At 37.0% G+C, this 24,971-nt stretch overlaps 1 protein-coding gene across 1 annotated transcript in view; it reads right to left on the reverse strand.

Annotated features, from left to right (window-relative positions):
• Window positions 1-204: 204 nt before the first annotated feature.
• The window catches only part of LOC121872055 (DNA excision repair protein ERCC-1-like), a 30,112-nt gene continuing 5,345 nt past the window's right edge, over window positions 205-24,971 (reverse strand). The window contains exons 2-6 of the mRNA XM_042374727.1: window positions 24,828-24,970; window positions 22,989-23,131; window positions 22,168-22,362; window positions 935-1,120; window positions 205-514 (exon numbers count right to left, since the gene is read on the reverse strand). Of these exons, the coding sequence (XP_042230661.1) occupies window positions 230-514; window positions 935-1,120; window positions 22,168-22,362; window positions 22,989-23,131; window positions 24,828-24,960 (942 nt within the window). The 5' untranslated portion in view covers window positions 24,961-24,970 and the 3' untranslated portion in view covers window positions 205-229. The remainder of the gene's footprint in view (window positions 515-934; window positions 1,121-22,167; window positions 22,363-22,988; window positions 23,132-24,827; window position 24,971) is intronic.

Raw genomic sequence — 24,971 nt, forward strand, 5'->3', positions numbered from 1 at the left:
TACCTAGGTATAGAGCTAGAAGTCGCATTCTGGATTGAACAAAAAGAAAAGTTAACAGTATGCTTGCAAAATAATATTCGTTATATTTTTGGTAGAAGAAAGTAGAAAAAAATTAAAGAATGAAGAAGTGCCTACATTACTCCTGGTTCTGGCCACCCTGTGCCTTGGTCCACAAAGAACTTAGAGAAAAAAAAGACAACAACCTCAAGTAAACACTCCAGGTCATTTATTAACTATTCTTTTCTACAGAGGACTCAGGTACTTGTGATGCTACTTTGTCTGAGGAACTACTTGCTGGCTGCCGGTCTGGCTTCTTTTTCTGGTACTGAGGCTTTTTAAAGTTTTGGTGTAAGACCTTGTGAAGCCGAGTAGCCTTCTGAGGTCCAAATCCAGGACACATTGACAACTCCTCTTCAGTTGCTTCTATGATCTTCTCTAATGAGCCAAATGTTGACAACAGGGTCATGGCATCTGTGCGATTAATGGACCTCACAGATGTGAGAGCATCAACAAGCTGAAATAATTCAATGGTAAGAAACTTAGTGAATACAAATCTGTAGTTTATAACTAACAACTCCCAATTAAACTCTAGCGTGACCAAAAAAATTTATATGGTTACCAAAAATATCTGAAGAAAAAGATACAACGCAGCTGTTCTGTACCAGAAGGTCACAACTAGCCCCATGCATGGGAGGGGATGATGTTAATAAGGCAGTAAGAGTATTAAAAGGAAAATTAACCAGGCATTAAAAAAAACATTTCTTAAAACAAAATTTAAACCTTGTTTTTCAAAAAGGCATAAATGACTCAAAATTCTTAAACAATAATCAGCAATAATACATGAATATTACTCCCACTTAAAACACCCACAAGCATGTCACTAACTATAAGACTGCACTGTTCATTGTCATACATGAACAGTCTGCTGGCTTACCATAGAATAAGGATTAGCATCCTGCTTTTCCATTATAAGGTCAGGTGGCTTGTGCTCAAACATCTTATACACTTCTATGATTCGTCCCGCCTCTTCCTGGTCCCATGCCAAAATTAGGGTCATGTCAGCCATCAGACAGATCTTTGTTAGCTGTTTCAGCTCATGATGTGGATCCTTCACGTCAACCTAATATTGTATATAATATATATATAATTCAAGACCCATACATTTATGCTGAAAAAGCTTCAAGAATGTAAAGGAAACAAGGGCAGTACATAATTGTACAAGACATTCCTCATATCCTAGGTAATTAACTCATTTTACACAAATCAAAATTACATACCGGGTAGTCTTCCATTTCTAAGGAGCCATAACTTTGTCAGATAAGGCTGGAGTTCACTGATGTTTGAACTCATCATGGGTCCTAGCGAGATGAGTACTTTACATTAAACTAAAATAAAATCCAGTTATGTTTAAATTACTGCAGACAAAATAATTTAACTGATGGATAAATGGAATCCTGAACTGTCACTCACCTCTCCTTTCTGCCAGAGACAAGTAGAAAACATCAGAGGAAAACTTACAAACCTTAAGAAAAATGATTTACATGACCTTCCACACCCTTGTAAACTTTTGATATCCAAGTGAGAATGGCTAGTTAGTCTGGAGTCTTGATGTAGCATAGTGAACATATCAGTTTATGTGAATGATAATACAGTATACAGTATTACCCCGCTTTACGCGGTTTCACTTTCCGCGATTTCTCATTTACGCGGTACCTCGCCAGAACCGGAGTTTCACTTTCCGCAGTGCATCTACTCATATACGCGGGTGAAGTATAAGTTTTTATTGAGCTCATAAAATTCATACAAATTACCCGGCCAGAATATAATTTACATTGCTGGAATTCTTACAATATGATGATCATTTTGAATATAAACATCATGGATTTTGCATTAGACATACATATTTTAGAGCTAATGTAATAATTTGGTTTACACAAAGCAAATATTTTATCGTTTGTGCAAAATATATGAAGTTTAAATTCAAAATATTCCCTGACCTGCAAGGAATCCAGAAATGTCAATTAAATTATCCAAACTTTAGTCCGAGTTATTATTTATTACTAAAAATTTAAATATACTGTTTTCTCCCAAATATTTCTCTGGTAGGGAGGGAGGGACTTACCCACCTAGGGCGGAGGTGGGGTAATTTGATTGACAGATAAGAGTCTTTGAAGAATATTTTTTGTTTATTAACTGAAGATATTTGTTTTAGCTCACAAAATTCATACAAATTACCCGGCCAGAATATAATTTACATTGCTGGAATTCTTACAATATGATGATCATTTTGAATATAAACATCATGGATTTTGCATTAGACATACAAATTTTAGATCTAATGTAATAATTTGGTTTACACAAAGCAAATATTTATCGTTTGTGCAAAATATATGAAGTTTACATTCAAAATATTCCCTGACCTGCAAGGAATCCAGAAATGTCAATTATATTATCCTAACTCTAGTCTGAGGTATTATTTATTACTAAAAATGTAAATATACTGTATATCACGGCCTATAAGACGAAATTTGAACATTAAAAAAATCTGCCCAAAGTTAGGGGGTCGTCTAAACCACCAAGTTTAAAATTCTTACCTCTTAAATATTGTGGTTTAGTGTGTCAAGAGTGGTGATGAAAACATCGTAAGCCACTCACAAGGTCTTACCACTAATTATTTTATACTGAAACTTACGTTTGGCAAGCTGGATTCAAATTAAGATTACCGGTATATTAAAATAATAAAAATGTATTATAAACCTGTCTAACATACCGTAAAAGAGATTTATACCCCTATAATAAACACAGCTATCATCACACACCCCTCCCCACGCCCCCCCCCCCATTTGCCAGTGAGGAGCCGTGGAGGTGGTCAGTAATGCATACCGGTATCGGTATATTTACTCATAATAATATTTATCTCCTATAAATAATTGATTTAAATTTTATTTTTTTCCAAAGAATATTCAGTAAATGAGTGCATTAATTCTTGAAACTATCGACGGTTAATTACAGACGCTCAAGTGACGTCACTAGTGTTTACACTACACCAGCTGGTAATATTTGATGCCATTACTTGAAGTGAATTGGCCTTATTTTAAGTAACTAACTATAAATAAATACAAAAATTAAAAAAAAAGATCAAAACTGAGAAATAATATACTGTATGTATGTTGTGTTGTCAAAGTAAGAGGAACAATTGTGTAAGTACGTAATATTTTTTCACTCAAATCCTAATGAAACACTACTGGAGAACATTCCTTTGTCGCAAAACAGTTTATAAATTAAAGAAAATAATTACAGTGTGTTTAATATATTACAGTATATTATAAATAAATAAATAAAACAAATAATTCGGTAAATCTATTTAAAGTAAATGGAAAATAAGCAAACATGTTATTTACCAAGACCCTTCCGTCTGGCTCAGGGTGAGATGTAGGGGAGATAAAGAAGGCTATTTATAGCCCATCAGAAGTGACCAGTACCCTAATGCACCATAAATAATTCATTGAACATTCATTTTTTGTACATAGTATATTCAGTATATATATATATATATATATATATATATATATATATATATATATATATATATATATATATATATATATATATATATATATATATATATATATATATATATATATATATATATATATATATATATATATATATTTGTGTAATAAATGTATGTAGTAAGTACATACTGGTAACCTTTTTCACTCAAATCCTAATGAAACACCACAATTAGAATACGGTGGTTGCTGTTGAATCACATGTTGTATAAATAGTCACACCACCGAGACGAGGGAACACTCCCAACACGCTTCAGTGACGTCACTAGTGTTTACACTACACCAGCGGGTATAATTTGATGACATTACTTGAAGTGAATTGGCCTTATTTTAAAAAATCAAGGATGGTTGGTAAAGGACTACTGAGTCAGTGGGTAAGTGTCACATTTGGGGTACTGGTCTTATACAGCAAATAGAGCTCAAAAGCTACTTTTTAAATGGAAATTTGGGGGGGGCGTCTTATGCACCCCGCCGCCTTATAGGCCGTGATATTGGTACTGTTTTCTCCCAAACATTTCTCTGGTAGGGAGGGAAGGTGGAGGGGAGGGTTGGGACCGACTGACCCAGCTGGCATGGTGTGGAGGGGGGGGAGGCAAGGTGGGGTATTTTGACTGACAGATAGTGTCGTGAAGAATATTTTTTTTTATTAACTGAAGATATTTGTTTTAGCTCATAAAATTCATACAAATTACTCAGCCAGAATATAATTTACATTGCTGGAATTCTTACTATATGATAATCATTTTGAATATAAACATCATGGATTTTGCATTAGACATACAAATTTTAGATCTAATGTAATAATTTGGTTTACACAAAGCAAATATTTTATCTTTTGTGCAAAATATATGAAGTTTACATTCAAAATATTCCCTGACCTGCAAGGAATCCAGAAATGTCAATTATATTATCCTAACTTTAGTCTGAGGTATTATTTATTACTACTGTATACGTTAAAAATCTAGTGTTTTCACCCAAACATTTCTCAGAGAGGTAGGAGCCAGTGAGCTGGGAAGAGGGGGGGGTGGGCGGGGGGGGGAGTTGAGTCCATTATTTGAATGGACATTAACCTGGCAACTGTATTTCTCTTAAATATTAATTGTGTGTGCATTAGGGGGGCAGGGAAAAAACACTTTTATTTGAGCTGCAGGCTGCACTTTTCAGGCATCGTTTGTATGGCTGTAACAAACACCTGTGCAAAATTTCATGCCATTTCATGCATACTTACCCTGCTGCATCACGAACGACTTTTTGTCAACTTTTAGTGTACAGTATTACCCCGCCTAACGCGGTTTCACTTAACGCGTTTTTTCATATACGCGGTGCCTCGCCAGAGCTGAACTTTCACTTAACACGGATTTTTTCCACATATACGCGGTGAGTGTCCGGCTCGAGACGCTATTTTTAGATTTGCCCCACCAGCCACCCTGCCTGACTGCCTGTTTTAGCTCATAAAATTCATACAAATTACCCGGCCAGAATATAATTTACATTGCTGGAATTCTTATAATTTGGTGATCATTTTGAATATAAACATATATTTTGCATTAGACATACAAATTTTAGATAAAATGTTTTCTCTAAGTAAATATGTTATCTTTTGTGCAAAATATATGACATTTATATTCAAAATATTCCTGGTCTTACAAGGAATCCAGCAATGTCAATTGTATTATCCTAACTTTAGTTTGAGGTATTATTTATTACTAAAAAGTTAAATACAGTATTCTGGTTTTCCCACACATCTCCTTGGGACGGTTGGTGGGGGGTGGGGGGGAGGGAGGGACCGACCGACCATCTGTTACCCTGTGAAGAATATTTTTTTTTTTATTAACTGAAGATATTTGTTTTAGCTCATAAAATTCATACAAATTACCCGGTCAGAATATAATTTACATTGCTGGAATTCTTATAATTTGGTGATCATTTTGAATATAAACATCATATATTTTGCATTAGACATACAAATTTTAGATAAAATGTTTTCTCTGAGTAAATATGTTATCTTTTGTGCAAAATATATGACATTTATATTCAAAATATTCCTGGTCTTACAAGGAATCCAGCAATGTCAATTGTATTATCCTAACTTTAGTTTGAGGTATTATTTATTAAAATTTAGTGGTTTTCCCCCAAAAATTTCTCAGAGAGGGAAGAGCCAGCAGTGTTGTGTGAGAAGAGGGGGAGGGAGTTGAGTCCATTATTTGAATGGACATTAACTTGGCGACTGTATTTCTCTATTTCTCTTAAGTATTAATTGTGTGCATGTACCATCATAAAATTAAGATGTTATTTTTACTACAACATAGTTATGTGTCTTCAAAAAGTGGAGTTTGGGGGTCGGGCTGGTTTTTATTGGAATTAATCCCATATGTTCTGTTGTTCACTTAACGCGGATTTCACTTAACGCGGGACCCTCTGGGTTCTATTGACCGCGTTAAGTGGGGTACAACTGTATACCAAAAATTAGGTGTCATTTAATGTTTTCCAGGATAATGATAAATTTTACATGGGTGACCGATTTAATTCACATGTTATTTTACAGGTACACCGTATAGAAAATCATTACAAGTTCATATTGAAATTCTTTTTTGTGCGGAACCTTGGCATCATTTTCCTAGACAATAATCTTTGCCTAATATATCCATCTCTCGATTCGTATCCCGTCACTTCAGTGCAAGCTTCAGTCATCACTTTTATGCCTCTCTCGACCGCCTGAGTGCTGTTTGGCCACTTGGGCACCACTAATGGTGTCTCAAGAATGTCATTAACCTGTAGATTTGACAGAGAAGCAATGTAAGGAGGCTCAGTCTTGAGTTCATTCCTCCAGTTAATCATGGAATGATAGTTTTTTGCTTGCCACTTTAGTTTCGGAGTCACCACCTTTCTCATGTTGACTACAGGAGGCACATCCTCATTCCCATCTCCATCTTTACCCTCCTCATCAGTATAGTTTAACAAATTCTCGTCAACAGCAGCATCAGAATCTTCCTCCTCCTCTTCAGATCTGCCAGTGCATTCTTCCTTTTGCTGATTCTCCTCTCTAATTTTTCTTATCATTGAGACAGCTTTTTCTCTAACAGTCATGTCCTCATCTGCACACATACCAAGAAGAAGTTGATCTGTGTGGGCGAAGTATGCATTTCTCTGGACAGCCTTCTTCACTATCGTCTCCTCCTCACTATTCAGGTGTTTCATATATAGCAGGGACTGGAATACGTTCCTTGAGCCGTGTGTTACGTAAGGGTGTATCTTGATGTAAAACCACATTGGAGCACTGAACTTTATTATTGTAATGACAATTCTTTTCAACTCATGGCTGGGTCTTGATGTTGCTACATACAGCCTGAGGATTCTACTCCATAAGGTGTTCCACCTTGACACACAGGGAGGACCTGGCTCAATAGCAGCCAAGTCATCTTCAACAACACCTGTGATAACTCCTTTACAAATCCTATACAGGTATTTCTGATCCCAGGACAGATCTTTCTCCACTTCATCATTAAACACAGGGAAACTGACTGGCTGGAAGGCGACAACTGGAAGCTCAGACAAAGACTCCTTGATCTGCTTTCCAATGGGACCACGCCAATGCTCAGGACCACTTGGTTTACCATCATAGTGATAAAAAACTGCGCGGAAAGGCAGCTCATTTCCGTGAAGCTGACATATGAAATAATGGAGCGGGTGACCAAGTAACATTTCAAGATGATGAATGACTCCATTTTCTGATCCTACATTTACATTGGTTCCATCACAACCAACACACACAATGGGCTGCTGGGTTAGATTTTTCTCCACCAGAAACTCGTGAATAGTTTTGGCAATCTGCTTTCCGTGTCCAGTCTTGGGAGTCACATGTGTGAGATATTCATTGCCAGGCTCAACCATGATGACATAATGATCTTTCACCATCATCCTCGAACTCCATTTCTCGGTCTTCTCATTCTTTATCATCACACGAGTGGCGGTCTTCTTACCATCAAAATAGAGTGACGTCAAATTATCTAAACTAGCCATCTCAATTTCTTGCCTCTTAAATCAGTATTTTTGTCTCGCATCCCGCAGCTTATGTGGTCCAATAACCTGACTCTTGTCATCCTTTGTGATAATGCCATAGTCAGTTAAGGTGGCAGTAGCAATGGCAGCTCCAGCATAATCACTAATCAAGTATCGGTCACAAGCGGCAGCCAGTGTAGGGAGTCTTGTCCGGTTCTGTGAACTGGTGTCTGTCAGAGCCCTTGGATCAGGGACAAAATCAGCATCAATATTGACAAGAGGAATATCTCTTGAATCATCTGAATTATCCTCAACATAAGGAATATCTCCAGCTACCAGATATCTATGTTTTTGCTCAAGCTGTCTCCTAACTCTGTCCGCATCATGCTTCTCTCTTGCCGTCACTCTGTCCCACATCTTCGTCACTTTCATGTCAACCCCTGCAATCTTCATCTTCCTATCACCTCGCTGGTCAAGGAGAAACTGCACCTCACGTGGTGATCCTGCGGTGTGAACTGCTTAACGGTAACTATTTGAATAATTTCAAGTGCGCCAACTTACCCAGGTCTCCCCTACATTACAGTACAGTAACACAACATTGAGAAATGAAATGAGAAAAGGCTGATAATCAATATAGACATAGCACCATACTCATCTGCAACAAGACAACTTAAATGAAATAAGAGATATGAAAAAAAAGTTGATAAACACTGAACAGAACATTGCACCGCCACAGCGGCTGTTTGGCTAGTACTGTAGGTAAATTTAAAAATTTCAGTAGAAAATGCGGCAGACTAAACCTCGACATATCAGCTTCAAATTTGGCATGGAGTCTTAGATATGTATAAGGAACAATGCCTGAAGAGTGCAGCTTTGAGCAAAATTTCACTGCCCCCTAGTGTGCATACCATCATAAAATTAAGATGATATTTTTACGACAACATAGGTATTGTGTCGGAAAAAGTGGAGTTTGGGGGTCGGGCCAGTCTCTATTGGAATTAATCCCATATGTTCTGTTGTTCACTTTATGCGGTTTTTACTTTCCGCGGTACCCAGTGGGTTCAATTGACCGCGTAAATCAGGGTACTACTGTATATTATTTTAAGTACAAAGAACAGCTCCTCTGGGTGACATGACACAGTTCAGCTGCTCAGCCAGCCAGTTGACTCACACCCAAGTTCTTAATTTTCCTTGTTTTATAATTTTATGTTTTCTTTATTTCTAAGCCAGTATTGTAAAGATTTTTTTTCTCAAGCACGGCCAAGTGATAAACATGCTGAGCTAGAGAGTGATGCTGGGCTGGTTGACTCGCACATGACCAAGACCCGAATGTAAGGTCATACGTGTTACGCCATTCCAAGATTGCGTGAACATGTCTCGGAATATTGCGAGTTATGTAAAAGATAATTTTAAAATATTTTACAGTTGAATATTTTACTGTCATTCCAAGTTATATCAAATTATGAGTTACCAGTATATATATTATGTCCCCCAGTCCTACCCGACTAGTAACACCCTCTCAATCATGGGTTGGGAGTTAAGAACTATGATATCTCTCTCTCTCTCTTCTTTCCCTCCCTCTCTCTCTTCTCTCCTATCTTTTCTCTCTCTCTTCTCTCTCCCTTTATTCTCTTCTCTCATTTATTTATTTATTATTTTTTTTTTTTGGGGGGTAGGTAATTTGATTAAAAAGAGGGTATATAGTAGTGGCATTTAATTATCTGTTCCTAAGCACAAAATTAATGAATCGTGTTCCCAAGTAAATTTCATAAGTTCAGTATGCAAGGGAGGCAATAAAACAAGCTGGATGAAGATAAAGACAGGAACAAGATAAATAATAAAGATAACAAATAATGAAATACTGTACATCATTTTGAGTGTTCAAAGTCTTGTGGGAGAGCTGCTGAGGCATTTAAAACACACCATTACACTTACCTGTATAATATCCAGAGGTCCTTCACATTTACATTTTGCAGCTTTTCAAGATATTTATCTGTGTCCTTTTTCTAACAATTTATGATGGTCTCATACATTTTTGTCTCATAAAGGAAAAACATTTGCTTGAATATACAGTACAGTATTGCATAAACCAAGCAATGGTTCACATAGAGGCTGACATTGCCTGTTCATATTTCTAACTCAGCTAAATCAACATAATGTGTCTGTGTCATGAGTGCATACAATATGTATTGACCATTACAGTATTTACCTTAATGTGTATAATACAGTACGTATTACTTGGCCCTCCCAAGTAAAAAATGACAGAGGAAGCACTGATACTGTACCAATGTATGGTACTATACCATTGCTACTGAGGCTTGTGTAACATATATGAAAAACAAAATACTGGAGCTTTTCTCCCATCTTTGAGAGCATCTATCGCACTGACCACGGTCGTACATGTTAGTTAACGTAAAATGAGACGGTTCATATTATGCTCAATAGCCCATAAAACATGTAGCTGTAACTTCTTTATCGAGTCCCCCAGTTGAGACGTCCATTTTCTAACCACTTCAACATGCCTGAGTCTTCCGTTTTCTCTCGTGTACCTCAGAGAGACTGCTATTTCTTAATATCTCATATCGTGTTCAGATATTTTAAATTGAGAGAGATCACACATGTTTTACATTAAGTTAGATATGTCTACTTGCAAATAAAACATTCAAGATCCCTGGTGAGTGATGTTGAAAGCTTCAACTGTATTTACTTTTAGTAGAATTGATAAATGAGTTCAGTGTAGAGTTTGCCAGCCAAAGGACAAATCCCTGACCTCGTTCTTAGGGACGCCCTGAGTTCCAAATTGCTACTGAAGTTAGATCATTTTGATTCCCAATCATCAGAGAATCTGAAGTTTGTATTGAAATTGTTGTCAGTTTTGTATTTTAGAAAGTAATTAATATCCTGAAAGAATATGTCAGTCTTCTTATCTCCAGGATCTAACGGCAAACTCTCAGTAGGCCCTTGTCTATATTTTGATGAAGTCATAAGAAAGACATTATCAGCTTGTGAGTTTGATGTCCATTTCACTATTGCCTGGCAAGCTCGACCTCTGATTAGATTGTAACAACAGACGTAAGAAATGATCTAACCCATGACCCTGATTTTCATAGCCAAATGTACAGCAACTGATTTAAATGAAGTGAATGTCAATGCAAGAATTGCCAGTTCGGCATGCCTGAAGTTGCCAATTACCTGGTATATAACTGCGTGTGCTAGATAAAGGGTCACTTTTTTGACGCTCCCTCATCTTATCTCAGATATGTAACGAGTGCCTCATGCCCGCCATATTAAGTGAATTTAACTCAGTTGAACTTTGTTAAATATCAGTGTTCATGTTTTAACATAATGAAATTCTCATCTGCCGAGAAAGAATTAACGTAACTTAAACATCGTCTATGTCGGTGCCATACGTCTTCCTTGCCAGACGTATTTGATTATTTTTAAATGCGTTTAGACTTTTTTGATACTCCCTCATCATATCTCAGGCACACTGTGTTGCAGCCGAATACAAGCAGCTACCGGCCTACCAGCGAGATGTCCAAAGCAGGATGTTTCTAATTCAGAGAGATTAAATTCAGAGAGAGTGACATGGGCGGATGAGCTTCACTAGTCCAGCGCCAGAGTCCAACAGACACTAAGAGAACGCTTCACTTGTTTGTTGTGGAAAACACCAGCGATGTGAACCTGGTGTACTAATCTCGATGACATGTGCAAAGTAGTGTTGTACATGAATGAGGATAATTAGCAGAAATATAATTGTCCCAGTTGAGTATGGAAACCATAAATATTGTTATTACCAGTACAGTAGGGTCGGGATATATCGCGACTTTTTATAACGATATTTCTATATCGCGACTACCAAAATTATTGACATTTTCCAATACAATGGTCCCTCGGTTAACGAGCACAATTCATTCCAGAAGGTTGCTCGTTACCCGAAACCATTGTTTCAATGGGTTTTTGGGTAATTGGTTCCAGCTCACCGAAAATTGCCTAAAGTCAACAAAAAAGGTAGTAAAGTACACTTACTTTGAGGTGTGTATGTAGAAGGCTCCTGGATGATGATGCTGATATGAATTTGAAGTGGGAGGTGGAGGAGGAGAAGGGTGAAGAGAAGGCATTGGGGGTGGAAGAGAAGTCACCCCATGGCACCATTTCACCCATAAAATTTTAGTTCTCTTGGTGTAATACAAGATTATTTTCTTTAAATCAACACTGCTCTGCATTATATATTGTCAATATGTAAACTAAACCTCAGAATGACCAATAATTTGACTGGAAACAGAAAAAAAGCGTTTATGTTGAAGAGAGTCTGAATCTAGATGTTACCTCCACTGAAAAGACACAGAAACTGATGCCTGTATGGTGTGTTGACAGGCTGTTTGGCGCACTAAAAACTAGTTTCCCTGTACGTACTTAAATTATGTTAAATAATTGTTAAAATGACTAAAAATTTTAATATAAGACTTAAAATTATTGAATAGTACAAACTTCTTGGTATTTACTAAAATAGTAAGGAATTTAAGCCCTAGAGCCGATTACTGTATTGGCGGACTAATATGACAGCTAGTGTGCAAGCGAAAACATGTTGAGGGGAGCTCGTAAGGAATTCGTTAATCGAGGGATTGCTCGTTAACCGAAGGTAAGAATCTTATGGAAGGTAATTCGTTAACCGAAATCTCGTTAACCGAGGCGCTCGTTAACCGAGGGATCACTGTACAGTACATGGTGATAAATTTATTTATTTCGCAAGAGAAATCGGGCAGGAAATATTTAAAATGTACCGCCATGGCAAACAAATGCGTTATTTGCTCACCAAAGGCGCCACCGTGACTGCTCACCCACGCTCGCCCGCTCAGTCTTTCTGAGTGAGTGATGAGTAACAGCCGACTCTGCTGCAGATTTTTTACTTCTAAGGTGAGTGTATATGGGTTGCTAGTGACATGTGAAGTGAAGAAAATGGAAAGCTTATTGGAAAACATTTAATACTGTAACTAATATTTTTGGTGTTCGTTTATGTAGGTGTGGGATTGTCAAGTGAGGGTGGCAGTGTAGCGTCTGCTGCAGAGTCTGGTGTTCCCGGGATGGTGCATCAGCTGCCGAGTTTGGTGTTCCTCGATATTAAAACAGCCTGTTGTTCCTTAGTCTAGTGTTCATTGGTGATTTAGTTAGTCAGAAAATAAACTTGTTAAGTCAAGTTTAGTCACCTTCCATAAGAATCTTCAATTCGGTTAACAAACAAAAATTCGGTAAACGAAATTCTTACAAAAACATGTCAACATGTTTTGGCTTGCTCACCAGCTGGAATATTAGTCCGCCAATACAGTAATCGGTTCTAGGGCTAATATTCGTTTCCATTGGAGTAAATATCAAGAAGGTTGTGTTATTCAATATTTTTCCAAGTTTTATATTAAAATTAGTAGTCGTTTTAGCACTTACTTAACATAATTGCAGTACAGGGAACTAGTTTTTGGTGCACCCATCAGCCACTTCACTCACCCACCAAGGCATCAGTTTGTGTCTCTGTTCAGTGAAGGAAACATCTTGCTTGTCGGTCTCTTGAACACAGTGTATTTTTACGTTTTTACAGTACAATTATTGGTCAATCTGAAATTTATTTAACATATTGACAATATATAGTGCAGTGCAGTGTTGATCTAAAGAAAATAATCTTGAATTACACCTAGTGAACTTAAAATTTTATTGGTGAAATGACGGCATCAAGCATGGGGTGATTTCTCTTCCATCCCCACTTCCTTCTCTCCTCCCTTCTCCTCCACCTCCACTTCTAATTCCCATCATCATCAACCAGGAGCCTTCTACATACACACCTCAAAGTAAGTGTACTTTACTGCATTTTTTTTTTACTTTGTATGTATTTTTTGGTGAGCTGGAACCAATTACCGAATACTATCCCATTGAAACAATGGATTCGGTTAACAAAATTTTTGGTTAACGAACGAACGTCTGGAACGAATTGTGGTCGTTAACCGAGGGACCACTGTACAGTAAAGCCTCCGATAACAACGGTACGACCAACAACTTTTCATATTTAAAACCCTCGTTAATTTAGGACCCAATTCAATTTACGTCCTTATTTCATTCGTATTTACGACCAAAATATAATAAAAATATAATAAAATTACATTTTCATATAAATAATAACTAAATCCCGATAAGTATTAAAAAAAAAATTACTGTAAAAACAAATGAAGAGCGCCTTGCGCAAAGAAGCTGCCTGGCTAATGACTGATAAACAACAGTTGGAGCTTGGCGGGCCTTTTGTTTTCACGCATCTGGAACAGGAACAGGAGAAAACTTTCTCATGTTTCTTACAGCATTTTTGCATCCCTATTCAACATGAGCAAGAGAGCAAGTGATGGTAGTGTTGATTCAAAAGCTAATAGAAAGTGTATAAGCTTAGCTTAGAAACTAGATGTATTAAAAGGATTTGAAAAAGGTGAGAGGTCTGTGGATATTATATGGAGCAAGCAATGAACATATTTTCTGAAGTGGACCCATTAACAGAATAAAGCATTAAAATTTAAATAAATGCAAATGACCTCTACATAAAGATGTATAATGAGAAAAGAAAGCAGTTGTGCAAGGTTCTTTCGACACCTTTATCATTCGAAGGCCTAAGCCATCAACTTCAGCTACACCATCAAATTCAGCATCATAAGCAGCTTCAACAACTTCAGGTTCAGTAACAGTTTCAGCAACAGCTTTATGGAAAGCTACAGCTTCAGCCAGAGTTGAACCTGATGACTTCATCATCAGAGTAAAAACTCGCACAAAATTCATTGGCTGTCTTTATGTTTTAGACTTTACCAACATTGGTGAGTAGAATTTTTGTTTTACATTCGTAAATATTATTTAAAACATATATGCACAATAAATAAGTGTTGCTTTCATATTCTTATTGGTTAGCTACTTCTAGTGTTCCATTTATTAACATTAAATAACATTACTTAAAACATACTCTGTACATACAGGTATTCATTTTTTTTTAAATTAAGTTCACTACAACTACAACCAGGGTCTTATTTTCTTCAGTTTCTTATGTAGAACCATCAACACTCATGAAAACAATGCCGTCTTGTCTCCTCTTGTGTGTTTTAATATTCTATGTATTATTAAAGAATTGCATTGTTCATTTCACTTATATAAACATTAATTTAATGAAATACATATTCAGTAATAAACAATAATAAATCTTTTGTACATATTCTTAAGATAAATGACTGTGTCCTTGAGTGCGCAGGTACTGTATACAGTACATTGGCGTTCCACTAACAGTCTCACTTTTTCTTTAATACACCCCCCTGTATCAGTGGTTACTTCTACTGTACATTAAATAGCATTAGTTAAAACAAACATATTTTTTACATAAATTTTACTGCAACAACAACCATGCTCTTATTTTCTTCAGTTTCAGGTGGATAACTGACATTATGGGTGTAAACACTGACAACAATGCCGTTTCTTATCCTCTTGTGTGTTTTAATATTCTACGTATTATTAATGAATTGTATTGTTCATTTCACATATATAAAGATTAATTAAATCAAATACATATTCGGTAATAAACGATAATGAATCTTTTGTACATACAGTGGGGTATGCTATAACGAATCTAATTGGTTCTAGAACCTTGTTCGTTATAGCATTCGTTCGTTATAGGATTAATCCGTTCCAGGCCACCAAATACAACCACTTAACACTGAAAAATATAATATAAAATTGTAAAAATTGTACAAAAGTGCATAAATATGCATCTAAACCCCTGAAATAACCAATATCATTAATACTTGTAATAAAAAAACAATAAATTGGTAAAAAAAAAAAAAAAAAAAATTTTTTTAAATAATGTTCGTTGTAGGAGTTTCGTTCGTTATAGCATTCTCAATTTTATAGGTAAAACCGTTCGTTATAGGAATATTCGTAGTAGGATCCGTTCGTTATAGCATACCCCACTGTATTCTTATAAAGATAAATGGCGCGGTATCCTTAAATGCGCAAGTACGATATATGTTGGCGTTCCCAATCCACCTCTTTTTTTTTCTTTGCCATTAGCTACTACTATTGTTCCATTTATTAACATTAAATAATGTTACTTAAAACATGTATACCGTATATCTCGGCCTACAAGGCGACGGGGTGTATAAGACGGCCCCCAAAATTTCCATTTAAAAAGTAGCTTTTGAGCCCTATTCGCTGTATAAGACCGGTAACCCAAATGTGACACTTACCATTGGGAGCTTACTGACCCAGTAGTCCTTTACCAACCATCCCATTGACCAGTGCTGTTTACACATCCTTGGTTTTTTAAAATAAAGCCAATTCACTTCAAGTAATGGCATCAAACGTTACCGGTTGATGTAGTGTAAACACTAGTGACTCACTTAAAAGTTTGTTATTTAACTTGAACTAATGTCGGTGTCGAATACAATTGTTTCATTTACTTAAAATGGATTTACCGATTTATTTGTTTATTTATATCATACTGTAATATATTAAACACACTGGAAGTATTTTCTTTAATTTATAAGCTTGCTTCAGCGAGCTACAGTATTCTAATTCAATAGTGTTTCATTAGGATTTGAGTGAAAAAGATTACTGTACATACTTACTACATACATTTATTACACAAATATATATATATATATATATATTTGTGTAATAAATGTATGTAGTAAGTATGTACAGTAATCTTTTTCACTCTATATATATATATATATATATATATATATATATATATATATATATATATATATATTCACAATATTTTATAATTGCAGTCATGTACTGAATATTCTATGTAAAAAATATAAATTTTAAATGAATTATTTCTACTGTGGTCGACTTCCAACACAAAGACGGGCTATAAATAGCCGTCTTATCTCCCCTCTGTTCTGAGAGAGAAGGTCTTGGTAAATAACTTTTGTTTGTTTATTTTCATTGTTTGTCAAATTTATCATGTTGTATCAAAGTAATATTACTAAAAGTTTTAGGCAGCTACCAAACAGGGAGATTCTACTGCCTGGGAAGATATTGGAAGCATAATGTACAGTATTGTCTAATGGTAGACCCTACTTCCATATGGCATCACGAAAATTGTGACCAAGTCTTAGGTTGCTGATTTATCTTACTGCCTCATTTACACACAATTAATGAGTTTCAATTGTTTCTCTTCCTTTGACAACACAACATACATACAATATAATGTTTCACCTTTGATCTTTTTTCCATTTATTTATGGTTGGTTATTTAAAATAATGCCAATTCACTTCAAGTATTGGCATCAAATTTTACCGGCTGGTGTACACTAGTGACTCACTTAAGCGTCAGTTATTTAACTGAACCATCGAGCAAACATCACTAGATTATATTGTATTAAAACACACTGCAAGTATTTTCTTTAATTTATATACTTGTTTCGCGAAAAAGGGAGGCTACCATTATACCTGGTAGGTGAAGTTGACCAGACATTTATGATCATTAAGGACCAAACTCCGAATCCATGACGTGACTTCTGTTAATCATTCTCATCCTAAATTTACCACTGTCGGTAGTTTCAAGAATTAACGCAGTCATTTACTGAATATTCTTTGTAAAAAAATTAATTTTAAATTAATTATTTATAGGAGATAAGTATTATGATCAGTAAATATACAGATATGCATTACTGACCACCTCCGAACACAAGGACGGCTAAAAATAGCCACAGGCGGTCACTGTCAAGGTCGCTTTCCCTTTCTCGTCACTGGCAAATGGGGGGGGGGGGTGATGATAGCAGCTGTGTTTATTACCGGGGTATATTGTTGTTTTACGGTATGTTAGACTGGTTTATAATACATTTTTATTATTTTAATATACCGGTAATCTTCATTTTAATCCAGCTTCCCAAATGTAAGTTTCAGTATAAAATAATTAGTGGTAGGACCTTGTGAGTGGTTTACCATGTTTCCATCACCACTCTTGACACGCTAAACCGCAAAATTTAAGAGGTAAGAATTTTATCTCTGGTGCTTAAGACGACCCCCTAACTTTGGGCTGATTTTTTTTTTGTTCAAATTCCGTCTTGTAGGCAGAAATCTCAGTCGATCACCCTCACTTTACGCGGTCCCACATTCCGCGTTTCCACGTTTACGCGGTACCCTGCCAAAACCCGGGATGCTCACATTCCGCGGTGCGTGTACCCCTTTACACGGAGAGTGTCCGGCTCGACGCTATTTTTAGATTCGCCCCTCCCGCCTGCTCCCGCCTCCACCTGGGCAAGCCGCGTGGTAAGGTTGCGCAGTGCATGTCTCTGTTGCGTTATCAGTGACGTCATATGACGTATCGGACTGTGAGTGGCCATGCATCCCTACCTCCCTCCGCTGCTAGCTGTAATTGGTTTAAAGTAATATGACGTGTCCACCCGGGGTAGGGAGGGAGGGAGGAAAGACGACGCTTGACCTAGCCGCGGCAGTTTCATCCCTCCAGGCCACACCGTGTAATCGTACATCCATTGTTCTGTAAAATGGCTTCTGCCGGACCACCGCCCCCAGAGAGAAACCTTTCCTTACCTGGACCCAGCCGCCCTAAGCCAAAGAAGACACGACGTTCCTCTAGCTACGAGGTGAAGTACAAGATCATCCAAGAGATGGAGAAAGGAACAAGACAGGTTGATTTGGCACGCCAGCATGGTGTGAACGAATCTACGATTCGAACAATAAAGAAGGATGCAGCCAAGATAAAGGAGCACATGAACATCACAAAGTCTACAGGTACTTCTATGATCAAGTATTTCCACAACCAGGTGCTTCTCAAGACAGAAAAATTACTTGTGAGCTACTTGGTGCATCAGGCGCGACGGAACATGGCGGTGGACACGCACTCTGTTAAGGAGTACGCACGTTAACTGTATGCTGCAGTGTCACAAAAGATGGGAATTACAGAGCCCAAACCCTTAATGCTTCCTCTGGGTGGTTACAGAGGTTTAAGAAGAGGAACAAGATCACCAATATCAACATTGGTGGTGAAGAAGCTAGTGCTGACCGTGTTGCAGCTCGGGAATTTCCTCCATTTTTACGTGAGATTATGGAGGAAGGACAGTACACCGACGACCAGGTGTTTAACATGGACGAATCTGGTCTTTTTTGGAAAAAGCTACCTTCCAAGACCTTCGTTGTGAAGAATGCCAGCAAGTGTCGGGGCCGGAAGTTGCAGAAGGAGCGCATCACCATCCTGTTTACCACCAATGCCTCCGGTACCTGTAACCTCAAGTTATCGGTGATCCACACAGCACGCAAGCCGCACGCCTACAAGAGCATGGACATGACCAAGCTAAATGTCCACTAGCTGACCGCACGTAAGGAGTGGATGTTCTCTACACTGTCCCTCTCCTGGTTTGATGACTGTTTCGTTCCCGATGTAAAGAAATTCTGTGAGCAACAGAATGTGCCATTCAAGATTTTGTTGCTGCTGGACAACGCACCAGGACACTCGCCCCTACTGTTAGATCGTCACCCCAACGTAAAAGTGGTCTTCCTTCCTCCCAACACTACGTCTATATTACAGCCCATGGACCAAGAGTTAATCTGTAGTGTAAAAGCTGCATTCTCTACTAAAAAATTCAAGCTCCTGAACGACTACACCAACACCAGGGAAGAGTTGCGTAACCTGAGTGACACCACCACCGATGCAAGAGCGAAGACGACGAGGATCAACAGTTGGCAGAGCAACAAGTGCTTTTAAAACAATTCTGGAGAATATTCAACATCAAGAAAGCTGTGGACGTCTTGGTGGAGGCATGGTATCAGCTGTCTGTAGCAACTGTTCGTCACGCATGGAGACATGTGTTGCATGGCATTCCGGCCGTTAGGCAGAGTCAATCTGTGACTGGTGAGGTTCAGACTGTTGCAGTAGCAGTGGACCTTGCCAGAGAAGCTGCGCAGAGTGTTACAGCTGCAGGCTTCTCCGAGACCACCAACGACGACATCCTGGAGGTGATAAGGGATCCTGATGTGACTACCGACGAGATGGTAGATGATGATGACGTCAGTGAAGAGGCAGGTGGTGCGTCATCCCAAGAAGAACACCGCTTATCCCATAGTAATGTTAGGGGTGCCATCGAGTGTATCGAGAAAGTCAAGCTCCTCCTTTCCGACGACCCTGACGCAAACAGGTATGAAATCTTCACTACCCAGCTGTTGCAGACTATGGAGCCCTACTTCAAGGTTTATCACGACAACATAAACACCAGCCGTCAGCAAAGCATAACAGAGTTCTTCGCCCGCAACCCACCACAGCCAGCCCAAGCCAGTGATAGTGACAGAGGTAGAGACAGTGAAGATGACTTTGAGGGATTTGTCAGGGAGGCCCTGACAAGTGTGGATGACAGTGATGGTGACTCACCTGAGGGCCAGTAGCCTGCCTTCTGCCTCGGAACCAGCCTCCATTCCCGTACGCCGACCCATCTCTTCTACTAACGTAAGTGTTAACCCCAACCTTTATTTTCCTAACCTAACCTTTATTTTTCCTAACCTAACCTCTTCTATATTAATTGTGTGTGCATACCATCATAAAGTTAAGATAATATTTTTACTACAACATAGTTGTGTGTCGTCAAAAAGTGGAGTTTGGGGGTCGGCCCGGTCTCTATTTCAATTAATCCCATATGTTATATTGTTCACTTTACGCGTTTCTCACTTTCCGCGGTACCCTGTGGGTTGAATTAACCGCGTAAAGTGAGGGTTGACTGTATTCATTTTTTTACATTAATTTCATTACACCTACAACCAGGGTCTTATTTTCTTAATTTTTTCATGTAGAACTATTGTCCCGGCTGTAAACACAAACGAAAACAATGGCATCCCATCTCCTCTTGTGTGACCATAGTATTATTCATTTATATTGTATAAGATGCTTTCAGAAACATTATTTAAAGAATATAGTTTGCAATTTTCATTAATTGTGTTGTTTTGGGGGGAAAAGGGTAAAAAGCCACACAAAAGATATGAAAAGGTCACACTTGGGAACACATCTCATTATTATTGCTTTATTTTAATGGTAATTAATGATTCGCGATAAGACTATTCACCTTACACCACAATATTGGAGGACACATTAACATGGTTATTCGAGGCTTTACTGTGTCGCGATTTAGTATATAGCAAACATCGTTGGACCTTATCTCACGATATATCCCAACCTAACTGTATTAGAGTTCGTTTTATGCGTTGTGAGTAAACCATCAATGTGTAATCCCAACTGAGATCTGGTATATGTTCCATGTTGTTCATTCATAAATAACATAATGTTATAATTAATGTATTAATATCTGTGCTATTAACAAGCGAATAAAATGACCATCTTTATTGTCAAAGAAATAATATAATACCCTTAAGTAGGTATAAAATGTTGAATGTTAATTAAGATGTATTTTGTTACTTATAAAGTAAGACCTAGTGGTCCAATTTTGTCTGAGTGTTACAGTAATCAGTGATTGAACTTATTTTTGTTGTTGTGGATAAAGGTTCAAATTGTCATACCATTCACATTTGATCTAAATAAATATAGATTTAGTCTACAGTATTGTGAGTATCACCGCTCCTTCCCTTCTAACAATTGCTTCTCAGAAAATAAACACTGTAACCCACGTGCCTAAAAGCTCGTTTATTACACTACCTAACACTTTTAATGACACCAGTAATATTCTAATAAATGCCTGGGTGGTGGCAGTCTACTGTGTAAGTATAATAATTATACTAATAGGTGGTCTTAAAGAATGATATGGTTTTCCCAGGTTAATCCATTGAATAGAATATAACTAAGCACTGTCAAATACTGAAAGAAGTAAGAGGAAAATATGAGAAACAAATAATGACATTGAAAGAAATATATATAAATATAGAAAAGAAAGGTAAAGAATATTAAAATACCTAACTAAATAAAAACATTGAAGAAATACTTTGAATATAACTTAGAAAAGAATTAGCAAGTGAAACAGAAAATAAAAGATAATACAACTAAGAAAATTAAAGATTATATAAGGCATAGAAATAACTTGGAAACATAACCAAAGAAATTACAGAAAGATATGAAGTATAAACTAACAGAAAAGAGAAACAGAAAACAATAAAATTTTAAAGAAAAAAACTCTCCTCTTACACATATTTGTATTCTACCCCTTACACTATTTTTGTTTAATGGTATATTTGGGGATGGGGGTAGGGGTGTAGTATATATTTTTGAGCTGCATGAATCTAACCCCTATTTTCCATAAGAAGATATTTGCTTGTTTACAATTTACATAATTTTAAGAAACTGAACCTCAAAGATTTATGAGGGAGCATTGTATTAAGAGTCATCTTACAGTGTACTTTACACTACAAAGGAGTTGGCAAGTAGCATATCTAAGAAAAATACCATTACTGTACTGTAATAGTCAATAGAAGAAAGAGGAAACATTTCATAATGCTTCCTTAGGCTGAACACCAAACTGTTCCACCAAGCTGTTCATATGAATCACACACTTCAACATCTCTTTATACACAAGCAAAAGCATTATTTATATACTAATACCCTTAAGCATCTTCTCTTTACTTACAAGCACAAGCAGAACACGCAGCTCGTACTGGTAGCCGAGTTGCTTGAGTCGGTCGTGAATGTAGTTTGGGTTGAGGTTGTGGTAACGAAGACTCAAAAACATAGCACAGGTGGTACTCCCCATTACATAGTCTGGCACTATCTCCCCATACTCCCATGGGACATTTCGAATTGATTTTAGTATGGGGTTGCCTCTCTGCAATGTAAAGTCAGAAAATCAATGTATCTATTTATCTATCCTCTGCTCACACTTCTGTATTGGGTGAATCAGAGAAAACAGAAATTTCAAGAAAGGGAGAAATATGTTTTTTATTCAAAATTTTTACGTATACATTAGTGTACCGGTATTCATAAGCCAGGAATAAACATACACTTAATAACACTGCCAGTGCTTGAGAAAACTGTAATGAAATAAATTAGTGAAAAGGGTAATCATATTGGTACAATTATAAAAAACTGCACTATTTTAACATACTGTATTTTCATTATTATTCAAGAAAAAAAAATGGTAACAAACTTTTCATGACTTCGGGGTTTCATTCATAAACTACAGCATGGAAAAAATATTTGTTCATAACTTGGAATTTTCATAAACCAAAGCTCTGTAAATCGAGAACTATCTACAATACTATCCCATTTAATGGATAAGTTTAAAAGTTTAAATGAAATACTTATACTGCTAAGTGTAGTGTGTGTACAGTATATCACAGTACATGTATTACTTTCCTCAGTTTTAAGATTAAGGTTGTTCTTACTAAAGGAAAATAATATATGAACTACAATATTGTACAAGAGTAAGAGAAGCATCTTTATTTCACTTACTTGCCTTGAGCTAACAATGACACAGTTATTAGAGGAAGGTTTTGCACCTGTCCCTAGAGACTTGGGAGCATTTCCTCCTGGGACTTTCACTCCTTCAGGTGGTTCCTCATAGAATTCAGAGTTCTTCAGGCTGCTGAATGCCTCTGTTGGGATCAAGGACATTTTATTTGCATGGATTTGGGAAATTTTGTATACAGTACTAGAGATCAGATTCAAAAGATAATTATGTTCTTTATTATCATGCTACAGTAAACCCTCGAAGATTCAGAACCGGTAAGTCCAGATTTCAGAAGATTTGGACAAAAAATTTGGGGTTCTGGGCTAAGAAGCCTCCCTAAAAAGCATTCCCTAAACAGGATGAAGGTAGTTTTAGGCTTAAAGTTGTTAGCTTATAAAATGTCACAGACTAAAATTAGCAGAATATAACTTGCATTGCTGGAATCCTTGCAAGACAGCGAATAATTTGAATAAAGACATCATATATTTTTCATAAGAGATAAACATTTAAGTCCATTAGTGTAGTACATTTTTGTATCAATTACTAAAAAATTTATGTCTAGTGCAAACTATAGCATATTTATGTTAAAATTAATCACCATCTTACAAGAATTCCAGCAATGTAAGTTATAATCTCCCCAATTCAGTGACATTTTATAAGCGAAAAACTTAAACTACCTCTATATGACTGATAAATAAATCCGGGTCTGTATAACTAACCCCAATAGTACTGTACTGTATTATTTTTTTTTATTACTGTACAGTATTTATCGTTCTTATACATTTTGTACATTCACCGGAAGATTCGGAATATCGGCTTTTCCGGACAGGTGGTCCCCCCTTTTTGTCCGGATCTTCGAGGGTTCACTGTACTTAGTTTGAATTAATATATATCAGGGTCTCTGTGTGCACATCACTGATTTTACCAGTTGTAAATCTTGCAGCCCCTCAATTATTGCACTACCCTGCATTGCAAGTTACCTTCCACACAATATAGTCCAATTCCATTGTAATTTTACATACATTATATTTCTTACATTAGTATAGAGGTGAATACACAGCATTCTTTCACTCTTAGTTTACACTACCCTCCTTCCAGCCTCTGACATATAACAGTCAATTTATGGTTATTTTCAATGCTTGCATGGATTAGCCATGATTACCGAATGGCAGTGCAACAGGTGAAAACACTATGTACTGCCATACCTCTCTCTGTAACTGGCAATCCAGAATTTATCGAAACTCCTTTCAACACCGTAAGCCTCAATGATGTGAATGACTAGAAGTGAGCTTTGTCAACACTCAGTTTCTAAGATTAAATTCTTTAGTCCTGAAAGGAAATTAATGAATCAATATCACTTGATTGCCTTAGAATGTTTAAAGTACTGCATGTGGCAGAGGTCCTGAAAATTATCCTAACATGATATCACCCCAACCCCCTTGAATTCAATAGTCTGGTATTCAAATAACTCTTAGAATCTTCTGGGGGACAATTTTCAGGTGTTTTGAGAGTTTTGTATTTTGTCAATTTTCGAAGTTTGTGCTGGAGGCAGTTCATGGGAGATGTGCAGAGGGTGTACAGTATTGGGTTACTTTTGGGAGTTTGGTAGAGGGCCATTTTTGGGAGTTCCTATGGACTCTTGGTAGTTGCATGAGAGATATCATTCGTTTGCAGTGGATAATTTCCAAGGGAGATGCCGATATTTATCCTCACCCCTTCCTCCTAGATTACTCCAGTCTCTTGACATTTCTCAGGTTCTTCACTACAGTATAGTCAATCAAAAGCTGAAGTAGGTAAAAATATACGATTAAATACTGAAAACTCCACTTGTAATCACTCACTGGAAAAAGATGATTTAGCTTCAAGTTGTTCTTGTCTTTTCATGACATCGGTGTATCTAGATTTAATTTTGTTTGCTGTAGAATCTGAACTTAAATGTTCCTGTAGCTCAGGTCCTTCCTCAGTTGCAGACATGGCTATTAACC

The sequence above is a fragment of the Homarus americanus genome, unplaced genomic scaffold (assembly GCF_018991925.1).
Source record: "Homarus americanus isolate GMGI-L3 unplaced genomic scaffold, GMGI_Hamer_2.0 scaffold51476, whole genome shotgun sequence".
In the NCBI taxonomy this organism is placed as follows: domain Eukaryota; kingdom Metazoa; phylum Arthropoda; class Malacostraca; order Decapoda; family Nephropidae; genus Homarus; species Homarus americanus.